This window comes from Drosophila guanche, unplaced genomic scaffold (assembly GCF_900245975.1).
Source record: "Drosophila guanche unplaced genomic scaffold, DGUA_6, whole genome shotgun sequence".
Taxonomy (NCBI): domain Eukaryota; kingdom Metazoa; phylum Arthropoda; class Insecta; order Diptera; family Drosophilidae; genus Drosophila; species Drosophila guanche.
Window position 1 is genome coordinate 716,272 of NW_022995745.1, and position 25,455 is coordinate 741,726.

The following is a 25,455-nucleotide window of genomic DNA, read 5'->3' on the forward strand; positions in this document are numbered from 1 at the left end:
CACGCGTCTATAGTTGGTTTTTGGTACGCTAGCAGTTCTCCTGTGGTTATCTGTGGTTACTTTTGGCAATGGAACAGACTAGAACACATCCCGCGACCCCCTTGCACCGAGCCGATCTTGTTCTCAGCTGATAGCGAGACGTGTAAAATATATAAACATAATAAAAACAATAGATTTGAGCAACGCCAGAGCAAGAATTCCAGCACGACGGCATCAAAACAAGATGAAGAGAGCAAGATGAAGGTAGAGCGCGAGAGAGAGAGAAACAAGTATTTATACATACATACATACATACATACATAAATATATATTTTGTTGAATGTTGCACAAATAAGTCCGAGAACCGAAAGGGCAAAACCATTAAGAATAATAATAATCATAAAATAAAAACCAAATGTCTGTGTCGCTTTTTCTAAAAGAAATAAAATGAGAGAAATTCAAGAAAACTTACCGTTTTAACGTTTGTTGTTGTTGCTTTTGTGGAGAGACTGCAAAAAGAAACGAAAATATGTGCACATTGTACGGTAAACAAGCACTGCTTGCAAAGCAGCACACACATATGACCCTTGCAGTGCAAAGAACAACCAGACGAGCATCAACGGTGTTGGTTTGCTCACGCACACTGGCTCCAAGTGGGAGCTGCTGGACTGCTTTGTCTATGTTGTGCAGCCACCAGCCTAGTGCTTCAGTGTACTTTCGCTATTTGAGCAGTGCAGAATGTCGTCGTCTTCGTCGTCGGTGAACGTTGATCTAGCGAGAGAGCGGCAGGGGGCCAGCATTGACAGCGAGGACTTTGCCCGCTGGTGGGCAGGCGGCAGCGATAAGCTGGAAGAGCGCCGCTCGCTGGAACGCTATGTGTTTGAGGATGCCGAACTGGAGGAGGCTGTGCATCCCAGCTGCCTGTCGTACAAGGAGCGCTACGAGCAGACAATTGTGAGATCCACCAAGTTTCTGGCCAAGCTGCGGCAGTGGCACAGCAGCAAGCATCCGCAGTTCAGCGTCAGTGTGGACTCGTTGCGTGAATTTCGCGTGCTGCTCTCGGGCCAGCTGGGCACCGCCCTGTTTCAGCAGAGCTTCCCCCTGCGCCTACACTTGTCCATGTTCCTCACCACACTGCTTGGCCAGGGCACCGACGAACAGCTGCACAAGTGGCTGAGCCGCGCCTGGCACATGGACGGCATCATCGGCACCTACGCCCAAACGGAGCTCGGGCATGGCACCTACATACGCGGCCTCGAGACACGCGCCGACTACGATGCCGAGAGCGAGGAGTTTGTGCTCAACACCCCCAGCCTGAGTGCCTACAAGTGGTGGCCCGGTGGCCTGGGCAACACAGCCAACATGACCATCGTGCTGGCCCAGCTGTACGTAAAGGGTCGCCATCACGGCCTGCAGCCGTTCCTCGTGCGCATCCGCGACGAGGAGACACACCAGCCGCTGCCCGGCATCGATGTGGGCGACATTGGGCCCAAGCTGGGCGGCAATGGTGTGAACAACGGCTTCCTGGGACTGCGCAATGTGCGCATACCGCGCGACCAGATGCTCATGAAGAATGCCCAGGTGCTGCCCGACGGCACCTTCGTCCAGGGCCGGCCGCCGCTGCTGCTCTACGGCACCATGGTGTACGTGCGGGTCATCACCCTCAGGGATGTGCTGCACGGCCTGCTGCAGGCGGCCACCATTGCCACCAGATACTCTGTCGTCCGTCGCCAGAGCCCCATCGATGAGAGTCAGCCGGAGGTGCAGATACTCGACCACATCACGCAGCAGGTGAAGGTTCTGCCGCAGATTGCGCGCGGCGTCTGCTACCGCCTGGCCGCCGACTGGCTGTGGAATTTCTATGCACGCGTGCTGGAGCAGCTGGAGGTGGGTGCCGGACAGCACTCGCTGCCCGAGCTGCATGCCCTCAGCTGTTGCCTGAAGGCCGTGGGCACGGACGAGGCCAGCGAGGGCATTGATCTGCTGCGCAAGTCCTGCGGCGGTCACGGCTTCCTGTCGTCCGCCAACTTTGACAGCATCTACGGCATGGCCACGGCCGCCTACACGTACGAGGGCGAGTACACCGTCCTGCTGCTGCAGACGGCCCGCTTCCTGGTGCGCCAGTACACGGACAGTCTGAAGCGAAAAGTGCTGCCCGTCAGTGTCACGTATCTGCGGAATACGGCACGCCTCAACTGGGGCAAGAACTTGGCCGAGAATGCCGCACGCGCCCTAGAGATCTCCGCCCTGGAGCAGACCCGCCTCGCCTGGCAGAGTCAGAGCATGCATCGCCAGCGAAAGTTGAGCGAGCAGCAGGCCAACAATCTGTCCGGCAGGCAGCTCACAGCGGCCGCCATCGCCCATGCCCACGCCTTTCTCACGCGGAACGCGCTGCAGGAGCTGGAGCGCCTGAGGCGCGGCTCGCTGAGTCCACAAGTCTCCGCAGTGCTGGGCCAGCTGGTGGAGCTGTTCGTGCTGGACACCTTCCTGCGCCAGGCCGGCTCCGTGCTGCGCTGGAACAGCATCACCGGCTCCCAGCTGCGCTTGATGGAGCGCCGATTCGAGCAACTTCTCGCCGAACTGCGTCCCAATGCGGTGGCACTGGTGGATGGCTTCGATTTCCATGATCGCACACTCGGCTCCACGCTGGGCAGCTACGATGGACGCGTGTACGAGCGCCTGATGGCAGAGGCACGCCGCAATCCGCTCAACCAGGAGCCAGTCAATGCCACCTTCCGTAGCCATCTGCAGCCCATGATGCGGGGCAAGCTATAATGGTTTTCCCACAGAGAATTATTGTATATATTTGCACAATGCATTTTCCATACTCACATTATACGTTATAGTAGAACATTTATGCAGTTTGTGTTTGTGTTTTTGGCGGGAGTGCAGCAAGCAGTTTGCTTGGTTAGTTCAGACTTGAACCACCAGCTCATGGTGAAGTTACTAATAAGGTGGCGAGGACCACTAACTTATTCACCACGCTCAAAACAAACGCTAGAAAGGGATAGAGATAGAGTAGTGGTTCCCGACCCTCGACTGTGTTGTATTTACTCTGTTTATTCTCAACGATTTACACTGAAGGCATGCACACAATTAAGCTATTAAATTATTGATTTAAACTTAAATAAAATAGGGGCTATAAAAATGTTCTGTGGGTTTCTGGCCTCAGAACATCTTCTTCTTGACCGCCGTGTAGCGCTCCATGTAGACGTCGTAGCCATCGAGGTCGGTGAACTGCTTGGAGTTGAACAGATTCCCATCGACGGCTAGAATGCAAATCTTTGAGTCCTTTAGGATGCGCGGCGTGAAGGCGTGTGCCTGCAGACAGTTCTCCTCGAGCCGCAGGGTTTTCAGCTTGCGACAGTCGGCCACATCTTCGGCCAGCGAAGAGATCTGATTCTGATTGAGGTTCAGCTCGGTGGCACACAGACTGCCCACCTCCGCGGGCACTTTGGTGATCTTGTTCCTGGACAAATCGAGCACATCCAGCTTGGTTAGGCCGCACAGCATCGAGGGGAACTCCTTCAGCTGATTATTGCTCAGATTCACCGTCTTGAGGTTGGTGCAGTTGACCAACGTTTTGGGTAGACTGGTCAAATAATTATCCATCAGCAGCAGCACCTCCAGCTTCAGCAGCTCACCCACCACGGTGTTGAGCTCCACCAGGCGATTGCCGCTGAGGTTTAGATGCTTCAGCAGCGTCAGCCTGCCCAGCTCGTCGGGCATGTGCTCGAAACGATTCTCGGACAGATCGAGCGTTTTCAGGACATTCGGATAGGCCTTCAGCTGGGGCGGAAACTCCTGCAGTCGCTGCAATGAGATCTTCAGTATGCCCGTCTTCTGTGCCGTCTCCAGGTGCTGTTTGATCTGCTTGTTGCCCATCTTCGACTCCTCCTGCGTCTGTCTGCTCCAACAATATCTGCAAGTGAAGTGCCCTGCTGCGCGTACCTGGAGGAGACTCTGTGTCTATGCAGTTTCACCTTCACCATGGGAGGGCGTCGCACTCGAACTCTGTTCTGCTGTGGCAGGGGATGAATGTTCCCAATTGCTTTGTACTGGACAATCATTAACTATTCGCAGCACATGATATAACAGTGTTTTTCACGCTCTTCATATGTGTTGAATATTAGTTTCGTTAATTATTTATGTATTTACATCGGGGGCGTGTATATATGCGAATATCGATGGCGAAATGAGTCAACCGATAGGTTAAACGAGTGTCCTCATCGACACACTAAATCTTCAGGTGGCCGATATCTGCTATCGATATTGCAGTGCGATATCAGCGAAGGTGACGCGGTCTTTTTATGATCAATAAGAAAAGAGAACAGACTACATATATGAAAAAGACATTATGCAAAAAATAATGATATATGAGACATAGAACCCATTAGATAAGTACGACTATTGTTCCAGTTTTTGCAACCATAGTTGTGATTTTCAAAGCAAGCACCGATAGCTTTCGCTTAACGCACAAAGTTATCGATATTTTTATGCAGCTACCTGTTATGCTAAAAGTCGAATTATAGCTGTTTTAGCCACGTGAAACAACAGAAAAATAGTGAACATTTGCACCAGGTTTAGAAAAGTACTTGCGTCAAAGAGTAGCTGCGTTGCTAGTGCATGCAAAATGTATTATCAATAATAAATACTGACATCGATATACTGGTGAAGCAATATACATTTAACTCCCATAGTATATTTACGGTATGTTTTGGTATATTTTTGAGGGCTGTGCGGTATACTTGATCGATAGTCTCGCGGTCACATCCCTAGAGCACGCTGCCGAATAAATTCGCATCAGTGAAATTCTCGGTAAGTTTTTCCCGGCAGAAATGCAAAAGTTAAAGCACAGCCAGCACTGACAATATACATTTGCAGCATCCAGAGTGCCACTAGTTGAGGGTAATCAAGTCACAACTGTTTTGTTCACCGACCGTCGCAATTTTGTCGTCGACGTCGCCGTTTAGTTTCAACCTTTTGAACATTTCGCAACATATACTGTGACCACAATGCCGAAAGATACAGTTATCAAGGTGCAGGAGTACAAAGACACGCTTATCCAGAAAGCGGAGCTGCTGATTACCAAGTGCTTCCCCGAGAAGATTGTCCAGCTGAATGAGCTGCTCGCAACGCCCATGTTCAATGAGCGCGACTTCGAGGAGGTACATCAGGATGTAAACATTCCTGTGCTGCCGCCGGTGCTGGCCAAAAACCATGACGATAGCGGCAACGATGACCATCCGCCGAACAAGCGTCCACGCAACGATGTCGTCGCTGGCTCCCCCATGCTGGCGCTGCCCAACGGCTCGGTGTCGTGCAACAAGCCGCTCTGCGAGATGATAAAAGTCGTCAAGCCGATCATCCGTACTCTGGTGGAGCATTGTAAGTGAACAAAACATTGAGTGAGAGCTGGGATTTTAAGCTAATTGCCGCATTTGTCATTTGCCATTTGCCATTTGTCGCTTGCAGCCAATCTGCTGAAGATGTGGATCTCGTTCATGATACCGAAAATCGAGGATGGCAACAATTTTGGCGTCTCCATACAGGAGGATACGCTGGCCGAAATCCAGACTGTGGAGTCGGAGGCGGCAGCGTTCTACGACCAGATTTCGCGATATTTCCTTTCGCGCGCCAAGGTTGTGTCCAAGGTGGCGAAATATCCGCACATCGAGGACTATCGTAGAGCCGTTGTCGAGTTGGATGAAAAGGAATACCTCAGTCTGTGGTTGGTGGTCTGCGAGGTGCGCAACCGCTACTCCTCGCTCCACGACATAGTCATTAAGAACTTGGAGAAGCTTAAGAAGCCCCGCTCCTCGAACACCGAGAGTCTTTACTAGTGATCCTCCTCCTTCTCCATACATACATATACATAAAATATCGTATCTACCTACTTTCTTTCTCTATAAAACCTCCTCCGCCCCGCGGGCAAGACAAGAAGACAGACCCTTTCTTTAGAACAGACCCCCAGCCAGGCATAGAAGAGTGTGACGCGTGGCGCTGGCGAACAGAGACAGACCGAGAATCATTTTTTTTTTGGCCACATGGCAATCATACTCGAAACTTTTCCATTTTGAATTACAGATAAAGAAATACCAACTACAATTACACACTTATTCTTATACAAATAACAGTAACAGGTAACAGGTAACGATAACGAGTAACAAGTAACGAGTAACAAGTAACGAGTAACGAGTAAAGGTAATAGCGACTAGCACAGCGAACCAAAAGGCAAATGGAATGTTCATTTCTCATTTACCATTTTCTAGAATCGTTTAAGCTCGAAAGTAACATGCGATATGTATAGATTCCAGCTAAAATATCTATAGCTATACATACTGTAATAAATAAACCCCAAATGTTGCGTTCTCTACCGTGATGCAAAAGAAAAAAAAAAAAAAAAACGAAGAAAGGCGAAGAAGAAGCACACAAATTATTGTTACACTTGACAATTTTTGTAACCTAACAGTGTGTAGTAATAAAAACCCTATGTGACTTTTGGCTGAGTAAGCAATTTGTCTTTGTATTGTTTTTTTCGAACACCTTTGCTGATTTACGGATGGTTGCGTGCATGTGACCTCACTTAAAAGCGCGCGCCAAAAAGTGTTTGAGTGTGCAGCCCTGGTTTGCGGAGTGTCGTAGCAAACACTGCCTGCATGCAAAGGCTCATTGCTGTGTGGCAGCGCTGCAGCTAGAGATGGGCTTTGGGCAGGCACGAGCACGAAACAAGCACGATCCAAACAGTTCTCAGGTTCCCAAAGCAATACAACTTTTTGTGGTTTAAAAAAATAATAGTAAGTATATTAAACAGATGTATAAGAAAAAAAAGAATTCATATTTACAGCTAACATTACCACAATTACACTTAACTAGACTCTTCGCTTAAAACAAACCAAAAAAAAAGAAGAAATTTTATAATAATTACGCGATGGCCAAGGGAACTTGGACTCCTCCCCGGAGGAGTTTTGTCTATGTTGACGACGCCTCAAGTCAGCAGTCAGCTGTGGCGATTCTGCTGCCTAAATTCTGTCTGTCTGTAGTCACTAAATAAATATTGTATGTAAAGTGTAAAAGTGTGCTAATACTTTCGTATCCAGTGCGGCTCCTGCTCCTGTTGCTATCTTCGAGCCCCGATTTAGTGCTGATTATTTTAGTGTTCCTATTGGCAGTGTTTTTCGATTTGTATGAATATATTCGGAATTGGTTCTCACTTAAGCTAAAGCTTAGCCTAGGCCCTACCACATACATACACACACACACACACACACACACACACACACACACATACATATACACCTATGCGATTAAGAACAGTTTATGTTTTTTTCTGTTTGTTTTTTTACACAAATTACACTATCCAACACGATGTGAACCCAAATCGTGTTGGCCTAGCTTATCGTTTAGGCCTAAACAAGGCCTAGACCGGCACAGGCCTCTAGATCCATGAAGCAGTTTTGGCTGCCTTAAGTAAACGAAATGGCACATTGAACCACACAACCCACAGCCCCCGATCCTTCCCCACATTACATGTGCCCCCACCAGTTGGCACTGGCCTGGTAGTATCCATCGCTGCCCCAATTCAGAACGCTTAGGGGCGGCGGTGGCGGCGTGAGCCTCAGGATATCCAGCTCGTTGTTGTTCGAGGATTTGTGTCGTCGCCAGCGTTGGCCGTGCACCCGCTGTCTGGTGATGAGGGGCAGCTGGAGATGGCGTCGCCTCTTCCTGGGGGCGATCCGGCGTGCCAGATCCCAGCCGACGGTGCCCTCTTGTTAGAAAACATGATGGGTGTTCTTGGCCGCCAGGAAGGGCTTCTCCTCGTTCATCTTCTCGAGATTTCCACTCAACGTGGGATCCGTGGGTCGTATCCGCTTGAAGAATCCGCACTTCCACAGGAAGAACGTGAACACGGCCAGCACCACGACGCCCAAGAGTATGGCAAAGCTGATGATCAGCCAGGGTATGGCAGTGTCGGGAGGTGGGGGGGGGGGGCGGGGGTGGCGCGTGCGCTGGGGGGGGCGACGCGGGGCGGGGCGGGGGGGGCCGGGGGAGCGGGGGGGGGGGGAAGGGAGGGGGGGGGGGGGGGGGGGGGGGGGGGGGGGTTGCGCCAAAGCGACGAAAGACTCACCTCGATCTCGTTGTGCTCCATCACCTCGACACCAAAGTCTTCGGGTATCTTGGCGGTGGCCGTGGAGATGATGCGCACTCGATCGACCCGCGGATACTCGCTGACGAGCGTCGAGTTCCAGAGTCGCGCCTTCACCATCACCTGCGCCTCGGATCTCGCTGGCATGTTGTAGATGTCGCACTCGATGCGTATGCACCGTGCCGTGCCCTTGTTGCAGTCGAGCTCGACAATGTCCTGCTTCTTGCCGCTGCCGCTGCCGCTGGACCCAATGCCCGCCAGCTCGGGCTCGTAGGTGAGCCGCTCCAGGCGCGTCACGCGCTCCAGTGTGCTGCGCTGTTGCCTTGAGTGGGTCGCTTGGGTCTGGTTCCTGTTCTGCTGCTGGCGACTACGCATGGGCCACATCTTGAGCGTGGCTGGGGCGCCCAGTTGGGCGATCATCGAGCCCTGTGAGCCGCTATCCAGCTTCAGGGGATTCACATACTCGGGCGCCACATGGCACTCGCCCACACCAATCTCCACGGTGGGCGTTTGCTCCAGATAAAGCAGATACTGATCCTTGTGCCCGCGCTCCGGGTCGCTGTACAGCGACCACGGCCAGTGGATGACCATGTGCACCTTGGGCGCCGTCGAGGGTCCATCGTTGAAGATGGTAAAGCTGTGATTCACCTGCGAGCCCACGTCGCCCATCTCCATGGGCGAGTTGTCCGTCGCCTGGCTGGCGCCACTGTAGAAGCTCTGCTCGGGCATCGCCCAGCCACGGAAGTGCAACTTGGCACGCCGCACCACGGCCACGCTGAGATTCCGCTCCGGCGGCTCGCTGCCCACCAGCTTGGATGTGGTATTCGCGAATATGTGGAACTGCATCGACTTCTCGCTGGGCTCCAGACTCTTTGGCTGGAAGCGGATCGTCACGAATGTGGTGGTGCCGCGCGGCATCGGATTGCCCAGGCTGCAGGCCACCAAAGTGGTGTTGAAGCTGTTGCAAGTGGCATTGGTCTGTGGGCAGGCAGAAGCGCGTAGAGTGAGCATCGGGAATGGGCTAAGCTCGGGTCTCGGGTCTTGGCTACTTACCGGCTTTTTGGTGGCCACGTACGAGACGCCCGCCTGGTGGCTAATAAACACTTGCGCCTCGTAGGCAGAGTCCGCGAGGTTGGTCACGCTGATGCCCACCTCCAGCTCATTTCCGTCTAGGATCACCGTGTACTCGTTGCCTGCAAAACAGCGAGAGAGAGAGAGAGAGAGCGAGAGAGTTAAGGAGTTCGGGAGCGGCGGGGACACACGTTCGACGCACCTATGGCTGTGATATTTGGCTCGGCGCGAATAACCAAATCACTCTCGCAGAGATCATCATCGCCGCAGTCCTTCTGGAAGGTGCCCTCAAAGTCAATGTGTGCTTGGGTCTGATCCAGCATCGGGTTGAGTCGCGTGAGGGCAGAGTCCGCCAGCGGAGGCTCCTGCAGCGTGTACTTCAGCCTGAAGCGGATGGGCGTTTGGATGTCGCGAGTGTTGGCCTTGATGTAACCGGTGCTTATTTGGCAGGCAACACGTCCATCGGTGCGCACCTTGACCACGCGACTGATGACGTTGCTCCGCTTGTTGTCGCGATCGAAGAAGGCGCGCGAGAACTTCTTCAGATGGTCGTAGGTCTCCGCCTCCACGCTGTACATCAGGCTGAGCTCCTTCGTGGTATCATCGTATGGATCGATGCTGCAGCAGGCCTCGAAGCTGAAGCAGGTCAGATTGCTGAACGCATCCGAGCGGCAGCCCGGCTTGTTGGGATCGATGTTGCGCAGCTCATCGCTGCGGTAGCTCGTCTGAATGTTGATAATGGGTCGCGCCAGCAGCACCACCGTGGCGGAGGAGTTGAACGCCCCCACAACCACATCGGGATAGGAGTTGCCGTCGAGGTCCGTGTTGCCCGCTATCGAGATGCCAAAGGTGCGAATGGGCTGGCCCTGGGGCACTGTGGCGCCCAGCTCCGAGGCCTGTATGCGCTGTGCGGGCTTTTCGTTGAGGCCCTGCCGCGAGCCCAGATAAATGTAGACAACGCCCTGGCCCTCGTAGGGCGCTCCCACAGCGATGTCCTCGCAGTTGTCCTTGTTCAGATCGCCCACGTTGGCCAGCGCCAGGCCAAAGCGACTCTCCAGGGCACCCGTCAGGCGCAGCGTGTGCCGCCTGGGCAGCGTGTCCTGATCGTTCTGATAGACATAGACAGCTCCGCCCTCGTTCTTCGAGAAGAAAAAAGGCGCCGCCGCAATCAGATCCGGCCGATTGTCTCCGTTGACATCCGCGGTGGTCAGCTCATAGCCGAAGCTCGAGCCGAACTGCTCGCCATCGATGATGAGGCGCACGGGTATCGGATTGGTGTTGGCCTTGTCAAAGATCACCACCTGTCCGTGGCCATTGGAGCGTGGCGCACCCGCTGCATAGGACATGTTGTCGCCGAAGAAGCGTCCGCCGGTGACGGACATGCCCAGGTAGCTGTACTTATCCACCGGCGAGCTGGCATCCGAGTGGTCGCTGTAGTACGTCGTCTTGTCTCGATGCAGGTACTCGCCACCGATTTGCGTCACCCAGATGGAGCCACGCCACGTGAACGGACCCGGAGAGCCCAGCACCATTGTGTCATCGTCCAGCAGTGCGCCGGAGGTGCCCGCCTGGCACAGGCCATAGTCCTCGTGTTGTCTGAGGTAAGAAAAAGCCCATTTGGAATGATTATTAATGGATGGCCATGGCTCTGAGACTGCCACTCGCTACATTATGGTTGGGGATCCACTCGTTACTTCATTTCTTATCATTGAGACATTATTATGATTAACATTTCCAAATGAAGTCGTTACACTAATAGATGCCTTTCCCCTTTTGTTGGGACATTAATGGATGAGTCCAGGGTCAACTGCTACTCGCTTGATACTGGCGACATTAATGGATGAGTCCAGGGTCAACATTAGAAGTTCTCGTTCTCTCTCTCTCTCTCTCTGTCATCTCTTTGCCCACCCCATGCCCGAATCGAGTTTGGACACGCAAGGAACCTGCTCAATGAAAAATTGCATATCCAACATGCTGACAGGCCTGCGACTGCCCCGTCCACGTTCCTGTCCAAACACCCATCTACCGCTCCTTGAATTTGGTCATTGTGTGGGTGCGGATCCCACATTCCTGGCCACGACCTCATGTCATTTAAATAAATTAAAATTCACCTTTATGACTGCTCGCGTCCTGCAGTTGGTGGTCCGACCAGGGGCCTACGTCATCGGTGTCACACTTGAGGCAAGCCATGGAGTGGCCTCGCTGCATGCTAATTGGCCAAAAGCGAAACACGCGCACACATATGTATGTCTGTATGTGTCCCTGTCCCTGTCCCTGTTCCTGTTCCTGTTCCCCCACACCCTCAGACCATTCATCAAATGCCAGTTCGCCCCAGAACCCCATCCCACAGATAATTCACCTTGACACTTTTTTGTTCGTGGGTGTCGCGTCCCTCTCCCGACCTGACCCTTGTCAGCTGTCCCAGAAGGCTGTGGCTATGTGGAGAACCAGTTATGATAAGCTTATAATCCCATAGATTGATTGATGGACAGGTTGAAGCTGCACGCTGCACGCTGCACGCTGCACGTTTTCCACCACTCACCTCTGTACAGGGCGACCCTTGCACGGCTCGTGCACTTCATCGAACTGCAGATCGTTGGTGAGGACGTAGCACAGTCCCTGGCCATAGCGGTTCTCGCGTACAATGTACATGTAACGGTGGGCACACACGAGCACCTGCATGAACAGAAAATAGCAAAGAGAGCAAATGAAAGTGATTCTAAATAAAGAGCGATGAAAGCTCTGTGCAAAAGGAGAGAGTTAAAATAAGGAAAAGCTTACCTTGCCACCCGATCCATTGGCCTGAAGCGGATTCGATCGCACCGTGACGCCCATCCACTGTCCCTCCTTGATCTCATCGCTGGAGGGCGGCGAGAGGACCTCGCTGTCGTATGCTGTACGTACACGGACACGTGCAGGAGTAGAAGTGCAGTGAGAGAGAGAGAGATACGGAGAGGGAGAGAGAGAGAGAGAAGAGAGAGATACCAATATGTTAGCAAGTGTCGTAGAAAGAGTTGCAACGTGTGTGGTGGTGGGTGGATGTATGTATGTGTACATGTGTTTCGTGTGCGTGTACGTGTGTGTGTGTGTCAGCAACAACAACAGTAAAAACATCAAAATTAACAACAAGAACAATAATTATGTAAATCATTAACTTTCAAGTGTAATAGTAGTATGTATGCATTATTAACAATAATATTTTGTACGAGTAATAAGTATAAACAATAAATTCAGTCACATTTCACATTCATACGTACATAAATTGAAGTATTTTAAACTCCAAATTGATTTTGAAATGCAATATGTAATTATTAACAGTTGAGTTTGGGGCACAACATGTGCGTGTGTGTGTTTGTGTTCTTGAGAGAAGAGAAAGAGACCCGACCCTGAAACTGTAGCTGGAGCTGGAGCTGGAGAACACATGTGTTCCGCTGAGTGAGCAACAACAACGTAGGAAGGAGATTAAGAGAGAGAGAGAGAGCGAGCTAGAGCGTAAGACGCAAAGTTGGATACCCTTTGAGACCAGAGCTCTGCCAGCAATCGAATTGTTTCAACAGAATATTTCTGATGTTCATTCATTGCTTGATGTTTATTCATTGCTCTGTTATTTCGGTAATGTTTTTTCTCATGGCAACACACCGACGTACAAACTCCACTTCAGACTTGCAATATTCGTCACTGCATTGCAAACTTCTCTTTGAAGTCATAGTTGCAGCATCAAAGAAAGGGTATGAGAAAATGGAAAGCGCTGCCAAGTCTAACAGAATGCTGCCGCAATGGGGAGGGAGAGTAATGTTGGCAGCCAAAGCAATGGAGAGAGAAAGAGCGACAGAGAGCGAGACCCGAAACGTAACGAAATTGATTTAGAATGCATTTTAAAGCATCAAAGTGTTGAAATATGATAAATGATTATTGCACCGGTTGGAGGAGAGATGGAGTCAGATATGTGGACATACACACACATGCACACATGCATGGGTTCGGTGAGAGAGGTAGGGTACGGCACTTTTAAGCGGCGTTTTCTTTTTGGTTTTCTTCGCCTTTCGTTGCGCTGCAGTGCCTTGGGGCGTGGGCCGTTCTTGACGGGTTTGACGCGTTTAAAACGCGCCCGGTCGGGCCTGCAAGTGAAAGTCGCCGCCATCCACGCAGGCGCGCAGCTGGAAGTGCAGTGCAGATTTCCCCAGCAAACCCCCCGCACCCCATCCGCATTTGATTGGCCCAGCACCAAATGAACTTTGCACTGTGTGACGCGTAGTTGACATTGGCAGGCGTAAAAGAAAAACGAACACGGAAGACGAAAAGACGTAGAAAACCTAAAGAATGCAGAAGGCTGCTGCTGCTGCCGCTGCTGCTGCCAGGGGCCCCCGAAAACGTATTCTGAGTTATTTTTCACTCAGGAATTTGCATTCTTAAATTTTCAGTTATTTTTATGCCGCTGCCAACATTGGTTTTGCTGTGTGTGTGAGTTTTTTTAACACACTTAATGCGCAGTGCACACATACAATGTATGCAGTTTTGAGAAATTTGTCACGTTCTGACACGCAGACAAAGTCTTGAGCGGCCGCCACGCTCTGATTGCCAAAACAGCGACAGCAAGAAGAACAGCAAGAGCGAGAGAGCGCAATGGAAGGAGTCGAAGCTGTTGACACCCCTTGAACAGACAAACGATGGAGTTTGTACATTAGTATGTGCGTTAAATGATTATTAAGATGTACATATGCATAAAGTGAAATGATTTCGATCAATTACATGTGTAAGTAAACTTTTAGTTTCTGCATTGCAAATATTTGGACAAAATACGCAAACCCCTCTGCGCGAGGGTATCAAAAGAACATTCATTCGAATAAGCAGACGAAGTGAAAGAATTAAAGCAGAAAGAAGAGGCAAAAACACGGTCACAGTGGTGTACGAAAAAAAGTGCAGTCGACCCAGTTGTATGGCGTCTTCATTGGGTGAATATTAAGGAGGGGCAGGGCAAAGCGCAAATGAATTTACATCCAAATGTAAATTTATGATCGAAAGAGAATGAGCAAGAGAATGGAACGATATAATTATTGCTAAATGAGCCGCGAATTGGAGCCGCCAAAAAAGTAAAGCCTGGAATAATCCTCAGCCCGGGGACGATGTTCGCATTCCGAGAACCAGCTTGGGCATGCAGAGGAAATGTCCAACATGTGAGGCCGATAATGAAGTTGTTGCTGCTGCTGCTGCTGCTGCTGCAATCGAAGCGTACAACGGCATATCCCCCACAACAGTTCGGGAAATGTTATCGCCCAATGCAAATGTTGAACCAAGCTCCTGCTCAATGGGGAGCTGTTACGTGTCCGGAGGGCGCTGGCCTTGTGACGAATTCGAACATTTTGCCGATGGATGGGGGATTATTGGAACATATGTATGTACAGTACATTGTACATAAATAGATGGTTCATGCATGGGTTGGGTACAAATACAGTGCGTTTCATTGCTATAAGACTGTACTATGCCATGAAAGATCAATTTCAAATTAAAGTAAAGCAAGTTAAATATTTCATTTTAAATTTGTAATCAAATTTAACTCCAACTTTTACTATCGGAAACAAAGGTATGATATTTTGTACAAGAAGATTTTAAGTTCAATGTAAATAAAGAAAAAAATGTACAAGTGAGCAATGGCAGCTTAGTTAGAAGATTTCTGGGTTCTGATGAGCTACTAGCGTCTCCTTCATGGTGCAAGGGTTAAATGATAACTTAGTTAAATAGTTTATCGAAAATACATACATAATTAGAGATAAACAACTAAACAAACATAATTATGTACATACGAGTATAAAGTATATTTAGCTAACTCTATGACTAGTGGGTAGTATGGTACAATATTGTTTATCTGATTGCAATTACGAGTGGTGCGCGCATGCGTGGCAAGTCAGGAGCAGCAGCGAAAGATAAGTGAGAGGCGGCGGTAAGGAGTGTGATAGGTTAGGTGGTACATAAGTAAGCAAGATGGCGGCCATTGGCATGCGTGTGCGTGACTGTGCATTCGGTGATCGCTGATATTGTATGTACAAAAGCGAGCGATTCGACTGAATCAAATGGTTAATCAATAAAAGAAATCAAAACACAAGTGTAAGAAATTGAAGCGCAAAACCAACAAGATTTTACACCATTTTTTAATGGGTGTTAGAAAATTGCGATGCGATGCTTTGACCAGGGATGTGTCGATTTTAGTTGGGTTTTTTTTTCAGGTTTTTGTGGGGCAAGACAACAATTAAAGCACCCATACCACTTACGCTTATTAATCTCATAAACTCCGCTCGATGCTAAATGATTCGTTCGTTATCGTTATCGTTATCGTTATCGTGATCGTGATCGAATTTGCAAATATCGAAAATAATTTGGTCAGTATTTTGGAAAAGTTGGATTGGGTTTGGGTTCAGGTTGGAGATTGGAGATTGGAGGTTGAGGTTGAGGTTGGAGGGGTACCCGAATGAGGTTTCCCAGTTAGGCGCACCGAATATAAATTTCCATTTAACCAAAAATCAAGGGGTAGAGAGATAAACGAAAAAAAAACGATAAAGGAAGAAAAAAAAGAAGAGTACAAAAACAATTAAAATAATTAAATTAAATTAAATATACAATAGTAGATCTCGGATATCGATATGGTTCGTGTTCACACTAAGACTAAGATGCTAGGGCAAAAGTGGTTTGATCTTTATACAATAAATTACTAAAAATATGTAACGCAGAAGCGGTGAGCTTAGTGAATGATTCATTGGGTAACTCTTCGATTGAACAATTCATCAGCTGCTCACAGCTTCCATTTCCTAATAACTTAAAATCGAAAACTGAAAAGGTTCCATTAGGGTTAGAAAAGTTTAGTCACAGAATCTCTGTACAGGCAATTGTTTATATACAATTTATTGAGTGAGAGAGTAGAAACGGAATTGCTGGAAGGTTGTTGGGATCCATGACATTGGCTCAAACCAGTCAACCTTCCAAAACATAAAAAGTTTATAGAGATATATAGAGAGAGAGAGAGAGAGAGAGAGAGAGAGAGTGGGTGGCAAAAGGTACCAAAGCTTGGTTAGTAGCTATCGCCTAACTTGATATTATATACGTAAGAATTAAGAATTATTTTGCATCTTAACTAATCAGAATCGACATGGAGATCGTAAATGATTGTAAACCTAAGAATTTTGGATGTGCACAGAAAGTTCCATTTGCTTCTTGAAATTCCTCATTATAAAGATCCTAGTTATAGTTATAGATACTCGTGACATTCGTGACTTACAACGTCGTCCATCGGTTATCACCTGTTCGCAGTCATCGAAGCTCTGCGTTATGGGACACTTCCAGAGGGCGCCCGAGTGTGAGGTGTTGGGCTGTCGATTATGATCCAGTGGCGCTCCCACGAGCAGGCTGAAATCAAAGAAATCAAATCGTAAGCACAAGATAATATCAAAATACATAATATGTATATGAATGTATGTGAATATGTACACAAGTACGAGTACGAGTACGAGTGGGCAACCGCAAAAAGGTTTAGTTTCGCATCGGGTTTCGAGCGATCTGCGGTCAGTGCTTGGGTTTTACGCTAATTGCGGGTCTGTCTGCTTGGAGCGGGGTGCTGCTGCGGTGGTGTGCGGGGCTGGGCACACCGTTCTGTAATCGATTTGTAGGTGGGCACTGAGACACGGCCCACGACAATCCCGACTTGGTTCAATGCACTGCGCTTCTTGCCTTCTATTTTTCACGGGGCTTGGCCCTGCCAAAATGTAATTACTCGAGGCGATAAACGTGTGCAGTGTGCTGTAGGTACAGAGGGACAGCGGGACAGCGTGGAAGGGGGTAGTGGTGAGTGGTGAGTGGGAGTCACGGAGCAGTGGCTGGGCGCGTCTGCACGAAAGATGGAGCTAATGAGCAGGCCACAGCCAGCAAGCAAAGCGAAAAGGGAAGAATGAAACGGCAAAGAAACATAAATATGGAACGAGCGGGAAGAAGGGAAACGAATAAACGAATTACAGGATGAGCAGAAGACAGCCAAAGGAGAAGCCAGAAGAGAGTAAGCAACAACAAAATAGTGCAAAGCGGTGCAAAAGTAGACCAAGAAATGGGCAAGGAAGAAGAGTGGCGAAGAGCGGCGTGCAGAAGAGCGGCGTGCGGAAGAGCGCAGTGCGGAAGAGAGGAGCGCTAAAGAGAGTAGCGGTAAAGAGAGGAGCGACAGCCGCATGCAATGCTGCACCCACGCTCTCGCCTGCAGTCGCCTAACGTGTTCAACATGAATGTTCATTATCCTGGCGGCAGCCCGTAAGCTCAGCCATAAACGACAGCAACAGCAACAGCAACAACAACTGAATTGCAACAAGCAACAGCAACGACAACTGCAATAGCGACAACAACAGGAATTGCATGTACGACAACAAACGAAACACGATGGCGAGGAGTGGGTTTATGGCGGCCATTAACTGGCACCTACACACGAGACTCTCTCTCTTGCACACACACACACACAGCAGCAACAAAATCAAAAGAAATCTTTAAGTGCCTCAAAGGCAAACTGGTGGCCAAATTGCCAGGCAGCCAGCAAGTGAAGGAGAGAGAGATGAACAGGGGGGGCGCTGGTGTGGGAGAATGGCGAGGAGGTGCAGGAGGAGGAGGAGGAGGAGGAGGAGAAGAACGGCTGGCGGGTAGAGGAGAGTGTGTGGTGTGGACATTGGCAGCGTCTTCCAGTTTATGGGCGTGCTCAAAGTTATCGCTTTTGTCACCACACAATTGACACATAAAAGACGAAGAAAACAGCGAAAAACCCTCAAAGAAAATGTCAGCGAAAGAGGGCAGGGGGCGATTTGATTTTTGCCAACTTTTAGAATCCCTAAATAAGGTTAGACAATTCCTTATTCCACGAAGAACAAGCGGCGGAAAACAATTCAGTGGAAATTAGGAACAAAATCAAGAGCAAACCCGCTTGCTACCTGCCCACAAGGCAGGTGTGTGTGTGTGTGTGCGTGTGTGTGTGTGTGTGTTTTGTGGTCATTAACGTTCACACTCAGCCCAGAGCCACAGATCAACGCTAAGGAGTTGCAACAGTCCAAAAACATTCCATTGAAACCGAACTAAACCAACCCAAACCTGACCTGACCCCCAGCTCATTCTTGCTGGTTTTTATGGGCTTTCATGTCAGGTGGGTCCAGGTCTTTGGTTGCTACATTTAGCAGCAGTGAGAAAACGAAAGAAATGCCGCTGGCCCATAAATCTCCGCGAGTCCATAAAGCCGAGTCTCTTAATGAACTCTCCACCAGCTCCCCAGTTCGGTATGGAAGTTCTTTGATTCAGCTTGAGTTCTCTTCCCTTTTTTATGGCACTTGCCACTTAGCTTATCAATTAGCAGCGGGAACTGCTCTGGCAGTTGAATTTTTGGTTCAATTATCGCGGCTCCACTCCAATTATAATTTATAAAGCCCCCACCAAAGGCTGAGTGGCATCTCCCAGCGATGTCTTAGAGTGCATTTAATTCAATTTTTGAACATTAATTGCAGGCATTAAGGGAACGCGCGTGGCGTTTCAATTGCCACACGAGAAACCCTTTCAAGTGAGGCCTCAAACCACCCCATTCAACCCCCATGCGCTCTCTGCCAGCAGCCGGAGCTGGAGCTGGAGCTGGAGCTGGAGAGATTGTTTGATTGTTTGATTGCTGAAGTGCTCGAGTGAATTGAATTAGTATTATTTATGGATGAGCCAAGCCAAGAATATCTGCACTTCCGTTGGTGCTATTTATTCTTGATAAACAATCCAAAATTTGCTCCAGAAAAGGGACGCAAAATCTGCGCATCTAAACAACAAGTTCGATTCATTTCGCCCCCCAGCCGAAGTTTATCCCGAATTCTGAGCACTTTCTGCTGACTGTTGGCCCCCGCCCGACCCTCTAAGAACCCGCTCCTTTTGGATGCTTGGGGATCCAGCCGCCAGCCAGCTGTGTTTGTCTTTTGTCGTTGTTTTCTTTGGCTTTATTTTTGGACGGGCTGGCCCTCGACTCGACTGTTTGTGTGTCTTATTAGTCATGATTATCACAAGTGTTTCCAAGTGTTTCCCCCATTCCCAATCCCATCAGCTGCATATTTATTTATTATCATTCGCCCCAACACACAAATACAAAATTTCATTTCATTTTCAACGTTCCTCCTCTTCCATTTATGCTGCTGCCCTTCCCGAGGGACTCTCTTTTCGATTGGCAGCCTTGGCCTCTCATCATTTGCAGTCTGCTGATTGTGCTGAGGTGTCGCCAGGTGAGCGTATTTGTTGAGTATCTAATTAGGCCGCAGGCCAATCGATGTTAGTCACGTCTCGCTCTCTCGCTCTCTGTGTGTTTTCCACTGAAAATTGAGTAGAGAGGCGAACGTGATTTCCAGGATACTTCCTGCTGCGACAGGATGAAGTTATCTAGCGGTGGAAGAGGCTAAGGCTAAGGCTGATGCTGTGGATGAGGGCGATGTATGTACCTTGCCTGGTCTCTTGTTACCTGTCAGATCGTATGGGGCGATAGGCGACATGCAGCTGCCAGCCACAGAAGAGGAAACTGAAGCTGAAGCATCCTCTTCAGGCTGTGGAATCGAAATGCAAATTACGCAAAGTGCAAATGGAAACCAAAGGCCAGCCAATGCCTAATTCAATTTAAACTCAGGAAACTCCAAGAGGAAGCTGAGGGAGCTTGTACTTTGGGCAAAGGCATCTTTGGGACATTTTACGATATTTATTCGAAGAGCGCTGAACCCCGTGCCCCACCCTGCAGAACTGTCGAGTTGCCCAAGGGATTTGTCAGACCCTAAAAGCGAAAATGATTCCAATAAATTGGTCGGCTTTTGTTGTGCTCCAACTTAAAATTCAAGACGGGCAGTCAATTGGGATTTGGTTAAGTCATTCATTGTCAGTGGCAGTGGCAGTGGCTGGGGCTGTGGCTGGGGCAGAGGCGTGGCATGTCAAGGTGTCAATGGCCATGACGCGCGTGTCGAGGAGAGTCATGGCAGCTCAAGGGTCTTATATCAAATTTCTTGTTGTTTGCAGATATGTACAAATGCCATTAGCATTTGGAAATGCTTGGAGCTGATGTTTCAATTTGCACACTGCCAAAAAGCATAATGAGCGGCAGGCACGCGCTTCCGCTGAGGGTCCATTAGGAAGTGGAAGCCCAAAAAAACCGAAGACTGCCGAAGAAGTTGAGCAACGAGGGGACAAGGACTTGTCTGGGTAAACTTATGACAATCTGCATGGCCAAAAGCCAAAAGCCATGAGCCATCTGCCCGCTCCTCACTCTCCAGTGAGCGCTGACGCTGGCCGACCTCGCTCTACATTCGATTGGGTCATCGCTCACGGCTCGTTGATTTGGCCAAGCGTATGGGAAATTGATGCAGCAAATGCAGCGACCGATTCCCCATTAACGATTGTGTGGGACCCAGTTCTGACTGACACAAATGCAGATGATGAAGGCATACATTAGCTGTGGTAACCCACTGGAGCGTTAAATTGCCACAGCAGCAGCAGCGGCTGGGGCACCCGCTTAACCGCCTACCAACCATCCAATCCAATCCGTTCCGTTCCGTTTCGATGTGCGATCCATTCATTCATCTATGGGACAGTAATACCCATGCCCCTGCCCAGCAGAGACGTAACCCAAGTAGCACAAATTGGCCCGCTGCTTTTGTGGTGGCTTTTCAGCTTATCGTTTTTTTTTTTTCTCTTTTTTTTTGTTGGTGTTTTCGGAAAAGCCCCATTCCAGCAACAAATTTGATTTCCCCGACATGCCCGTCATGAGTTTCCATTATGAAAATTGATGGCAAGGTCAAGCGTTGGGTTCAGCGATGTTAAATTTGTCTCTCTGGTAAGTGCGCAGGCGCAGACGCTGCCGCTGCCTTCATATTTGACCTCTTTGAGGCAGCCTCTGCTTCTGTATCCTGTACCGAGGGGGGGGGCTTACCCTTTTGATGGGTAGTCGGGTGTCTCCACAGTCTTCCTTCGTTGCTTGACGCAGCCTCTGTTTATTTTTTTTGTTCACCCGTTATAGTACCCCCCTTCTGCTGTGTGGGGCTCTCCCCCATCCCACGCTCTCCCTTGATCTTGGGCTTGTGCGATCATAAATTGTGGAAGAAACAAATTGTTGTTGCCTTCGCTTGTGGATGGGGGTAGAGCCCTTTTGGGGTTACCAAAGGGGATGTGATTAATTCGATAAGTTGCACGATAAATATCGCTTGTCACCTAACGGCTGTGCAGCCGGGAAGACTTATTAGGGGAAGTGATCGTTAAGGTATCGATTTTTAGAGATCGATTCATTTTGGAATGAAGCCAACAAATCTCTCAAAGGCAATGGATCAGATAGTGTATACAGGAAAAGCTGCTTCATTGGCTCTCTAGGGCACATTGCAAAAGTGTCGGGATTATGTATACATATGTATCTGTGATGTATACATACATGTGTACAGATGTAGACCATGCGATGGATCATAATGAAAGTCCAAGTCGCTAAGCAAGTTGCGCAAGACGTCGGAGACACCAGACAGGTCGGATCAGGTCAGGTCAGGGTCAGGTCAGGGTTAGGCAACACTCTGTTATGTACATATGTACAAATGTATGTACTAATGTATGTATTAATGTATGTGTGTGTTTGTGGCTGTGTTTTTATACGGGTGTTGTATAGCACATGTATGGCAATGACATGGCGACAATAAAAGTCTTAGCACGCCCATGAAGCAGAGCTCGGGCAAATAAGACCTAAGAAGCGAGAGAGGGAGAGGGAGATGGACAAGAAGCAGGAGAAGAAGAGGCAGACTTTGGCATATTTAAACATAATTTCGTTTTTTTATTATCCTTTCATGACAAAGAGCAAACCGCTCCATAAACAAAAACACGAACGAACGAACGAACGAACGCATACACGAAGAACTCTTGAAGGCAATGACAGTTAATGGCGCTCGCTAAGTGGAAGAGCGAGCAAGAGACAAAGAGAGCGGGAGAGAGCAATGAAGTGGTTGAGGATGGTGACGAGCAAAAGAACCGGTGTTTAGGGAAATACCGGGCATAGGTACAAATACACACACATGCACATACATACATACATGCATACAAGTATGCTCTGGCAGGTAAATGATCGAGAAGAACACGAAAAGATGTAGAAGAAATACATATGAGCAAGAGCAGCCGGAGTAGAGGGAGCAGCACAGGTAAACGCAACATCAGAGTGACTGCCAAGGGGGCAGGGGGGGCTGCACAGACGAATCGGAAGTGAAAACGGAAGATGCATAGCAGATGTGCGTGTGCGTGTGCGTGTGTGCATATATAACACTCTCTTACGATTAAGGCAGAATTCGGAAAGTGTTATAACGCAGCGCTGCAGCTCACGTGCGCGTGTATAACAATAACTGCAATGTTCCGTTTGGCCCATCATGTGAGTATGTTGTTGTTTTTAGCACAGTGGAACAGCAGCAAGCTGGATCAAAGGATAAAAGCCACAAGGCAAACGTGCGCCTGGCTGCATATGTATGTATGTACATATGTACTTTTGTATGTACGTACATAAACAGCACACCAGAGCAGGAGGATATGGATATCAGGCTGTTGAGTGAGCATGAGCATTGCTTTTGTTTCTGTTGTTCTTTGAATTTGAAATGGATTGGCAGGGCCACTCCACGCGATTCCACTGGACCCTCCTGGACCACGGGGTGTGTGCAAGCGCTCGCCGTCGGCTGACATGAGAGCCGGCCACACACAGAGAGACAGAGAGAGAGAGACACACACAGGGGGACGACACAGGTAGGGCCAGGTAGCCGGATCGCGTTCTGACGGGGGCGTGTGCTCCACACGAAATTGATACGAGTCCACACCGAAGGTGTACAGTGGCGAACCGTGCTGGGTTCGTCTGTACAAACATATCTCTAAAGATAGAGAAGAGGCTATAACGGCGCTCTCTTTGTAGGTGGTATTACCTAATGCTTGATAAAATAACCGATAATTGTCGCATGCGTAAGCATGATCGATGATATCGCTATCGTTGCCCTACCCCATGCGTAATCTCTCACTCTCGCCTCATAGGGCACAACTCTCTTAGATGCCCGCCCCACTTCAGCAGTCGCGTCACCCTTCCGGGAGGAATGCGGGTGCTGTAAGCCAGTGTCATATAAATTTTAATTATGTCACCATAAACTAAATGAAACGACGCAACGCCCCGCCGAGCCCCATGGAACGACCATGGAACAAATAAACAGCTAAAAAAAAAGCAGCAACTGCGAAAATAATGAAGAAACTCCTAAGGCAGCGGCGTCGATGGTTCAGATACCCTGCAAAAGGGCAGCCGACTTGACTTTGACAATGTATAACAGATTTAGATACCTAATTAATGAAACAAAATAACTCCCATTCGGCTTGCACGTTTCTTGCTGAGCTTCATCCAACTGCTTTGGTCTATTTCGAATACTTCGACGAACCGTCTGTGTCTTCGTATATGCTTTCACTCTTTCGTGTCCATCTGCTCAAAGTTATTACTCTCTTTGCAAGTGTATAACAATTCTGCGTGCGTCTGCGTTTTATGCGTTCGTCGCTGTTGTTGTTGTTTGCTGCTGCTCTCTTTGTCTCTTGTTTCACTTTGTCTGTTTTATTCGCTTCACTTTTGTTGTTGTACTATTTTGGTGTTTTGCTTTTTGTGTGGTGCGCGCATAAAATTTGCATAAATTACAAGCGACGCGACGCGACACTGACAAGTAAATTCGCTTTGCAGGCACCACCGCATCACCGCACCACCCCTTCCGCACTACCACTCCCCACACTGGCAGCCAGCAGAGTTCTGTTTTGGGCCATTATGTTAATGGTTTTCAATTGAGGAACTCGTCAAAAATGAAAATTCTATCCATGAATAATTTTTTGTTTGTTTTGGGAAACATTTTTCAATTTAATTTGCGGGCCATGTGGGTGTGCATGGTCGCCGCATACAGGGGGAGAGTTTGGAAAATTTTAAAGATTTTGTTACGAAAAACAACGCAGGAAAAGCAATCCGGAAAGCAGAGATTACATCAGCATTCATACATTATGTATACATAATACCTACATATGTACGTACATAAGTGTATAATTAAATATCACCAAACTTTATTAAGCACCCATCGATCGTAGAAGCCATTGACTATCGTGACATGCTCTGAAAGTAGTTGACAAATGCCCGACGCAGCCTACCCATTAAGCTTAAGCTCTCCCTTTCCAAGCTCCCTCCCCTCTCCTCACCCCCTTGCTGGTGATCGAGGTGTGGCAGGCGACCCATACGCCACCTCAGCTGGAATTGGCTCACCACGAGCCGCTGGGCGAGCAGACGGGCCCGTTGGAGGTGCTCCGATGTGCCGAATCTCAGCTCGATGCCGTTCGGCAGCCGATTGATGGCGGTTAGATGGCAGAAGCGCATGAAGATGTACAAGATGCGGACGGCCTCGGCGGCCTCAAAGCCATACAGGCTGAGCCAGTAGTTCCGGCGTCGACGCCCATGTTGCATTGAATCGGTTGATTGCTCCACATCGTTGTCATCATCATCCTCATCCTCATCCTCATCCCGAGTCCGAGATGGGTCCTCCGCTTCGTCCTCTGTTTCGGCAGAACCGGCAGAGCTATCCATCGCCGCTCATCAGCCGTGCCCGTGTCTGTGCATGTGCGTGCCAGCACGAGCAAAACTTGATCTATGGACGTTGAATTTGATTGACAGAGTTTCTTTGGCTGCCTACGATTTGGAGTTCTTATCGTAAATTACAAAATAAAAAAAGGCGAGACAGACACCAAGTGAGAGATGACAGCTGTTCAAACATCTGCCAAATAGATATGGAAGCTGATACTTGTTCGTTCGTACATCAGGGCCAAGCTGCATTCACTTCCTGCCCCTTGCTGATGCTGCTGCTGCTCGATAGCCATTGGAATTGGGTCAAGCATTTGGGGGCCATGTGCTTGTCAGTCGGAACCCCTTCACTGTGTAGCCCTGTGATAGTCACTATCAGTAGGTTTTTGGCTGCAGTACAGTGTGCGTGCATACATACATATTTACATAAATACATTCATGTGTATGTACATACACATACATATTCGACGTATATTCGAAATAATCATAATTGTTATGGCGCTTTTTACGGTATTGAACTCTAATCCGTATCGCCTCATTTCATGGACGGAATGCCCAAAGAGTCTGTTTATACATAGTCCCATTATACATAGCACTTGTAGCACTTACAGTGGGTGCTGTTTGTTTTGTTGTTTGAGCTGCATGGCAA

General features: G+C 48.9%; 5 protein-coding genes across 5 annotated transcripts in view; 2 read left to right on the forward strand and 3 right to left on the reverse strand.

The window, feature by feature from the left end:
* Positions 1–688: 688 nt before the first annotated feature.
* LOC117581454 (probable peroxisomal acyl-coenzyme A oxidase 1) lies at positions 689–2,836 on the forward strand. Its single transcript, XM_034268667.1, has one exon. It carries the CDS (start codon positions 718–720, stop codon positions 2,752–2,754), a length of 2,037 nt encoding a protein of 678 aa, XP_034124558.1. The 5' UTR covers positions 689–717; the 3' UTR covers positions 2,755–2,836.
* A 187-nt stretch (positions 2,837–3,023) lies between these two features.
* LOC117581258 (leucine-rich repeat-containing protein 57) lies at positions 3,024–4,173 on the reverse strand. The gene has a single exon (XM_034268265.1). The coding sequence runs from the start codon at positions 3,862–3,864 to the stop codon at positions 3,148–3,150; it is 717 nt and encodes a 238-aa protein (XP_034124156.1). The 5' UTR covers positions 3,865–4,173; the 3' UTR covers positions 3,024–3,147.
* Positions 4,174–4,729: 556 nt separating this feature from the next.
* Positions 4,730–6,492, forward strand: LOC117581213 (proteasome activator complex subunit 3). Its single transcript, XM_034268190.1, has 3 exons — positions 4,730–4,797; positions 4,864–5,367; positions 5,455–6,492. The coding sequence occupies exons 2-3, from the start codon at positions 4,995–4,997 to the stop codon at positions 5,820–5,822; spliced, it is 741 nt and encodes a 246-aa protein (XP_034124081.1). The 5' UTR covers positions 4,730–4,797; positions 4,864–4,994; the 3' UTR covers positions 5,823–6,492.
* Positions 6,493–6,758: 266 nt separating this feature from the next.
* Positions 6,759–25,455, reverse strand: part of LOC117580697 (integrin alpha-PS1) — a 35,977-nt gene continuing 17,280 nt past the window's right edge. The window contains exons 2-8 of the mRNA XM_034267322.1: positions 16,464–16,591; positions 11,978–12,090; positions 11,739–11,872; positions 9,399–10,792; positions 9,179–9,318; positions 8,108–9,103; positions 6,759–7,988 (exon numbers count right to left, since the gene is read on the reverse strand). Of these exons, the coding sequence (XP_034123213.1) occupies positions 7,752–7,988; positions 8,108–9,103; positions 9,179–9,318; positions 9,399–10,792; positions 11,739–11,872; positions 11,978–12,090; positions 16,464–16,591 (3,142 nt within the window). The 3' untranslated portion in view covers positions 6,759–7,751. The remainder of the gene's footprint in view (positions 7,989–8,107; positions 9,104–9,178; positions 9,319–9,398; positions 10,793–11,738; positions 11,873–11,977; positions 12,091–16,463; positions 16,592–25,455) is intronic.
* On the reverse strand, positions 24,284–24,916 carry LOC117580696. Its single transcript, XM_034267321.1, has one exon. The coding sequence runs from the start codon at positions 24,810–24,812 to the stop codon at positions 24,333–24,335; it is 480 nt and encodes a 159-aa protein (XP_034123212.1). The 5' UTR covers positions 24,813–24,916; the 3' UTR covers positions 24,284–24,332.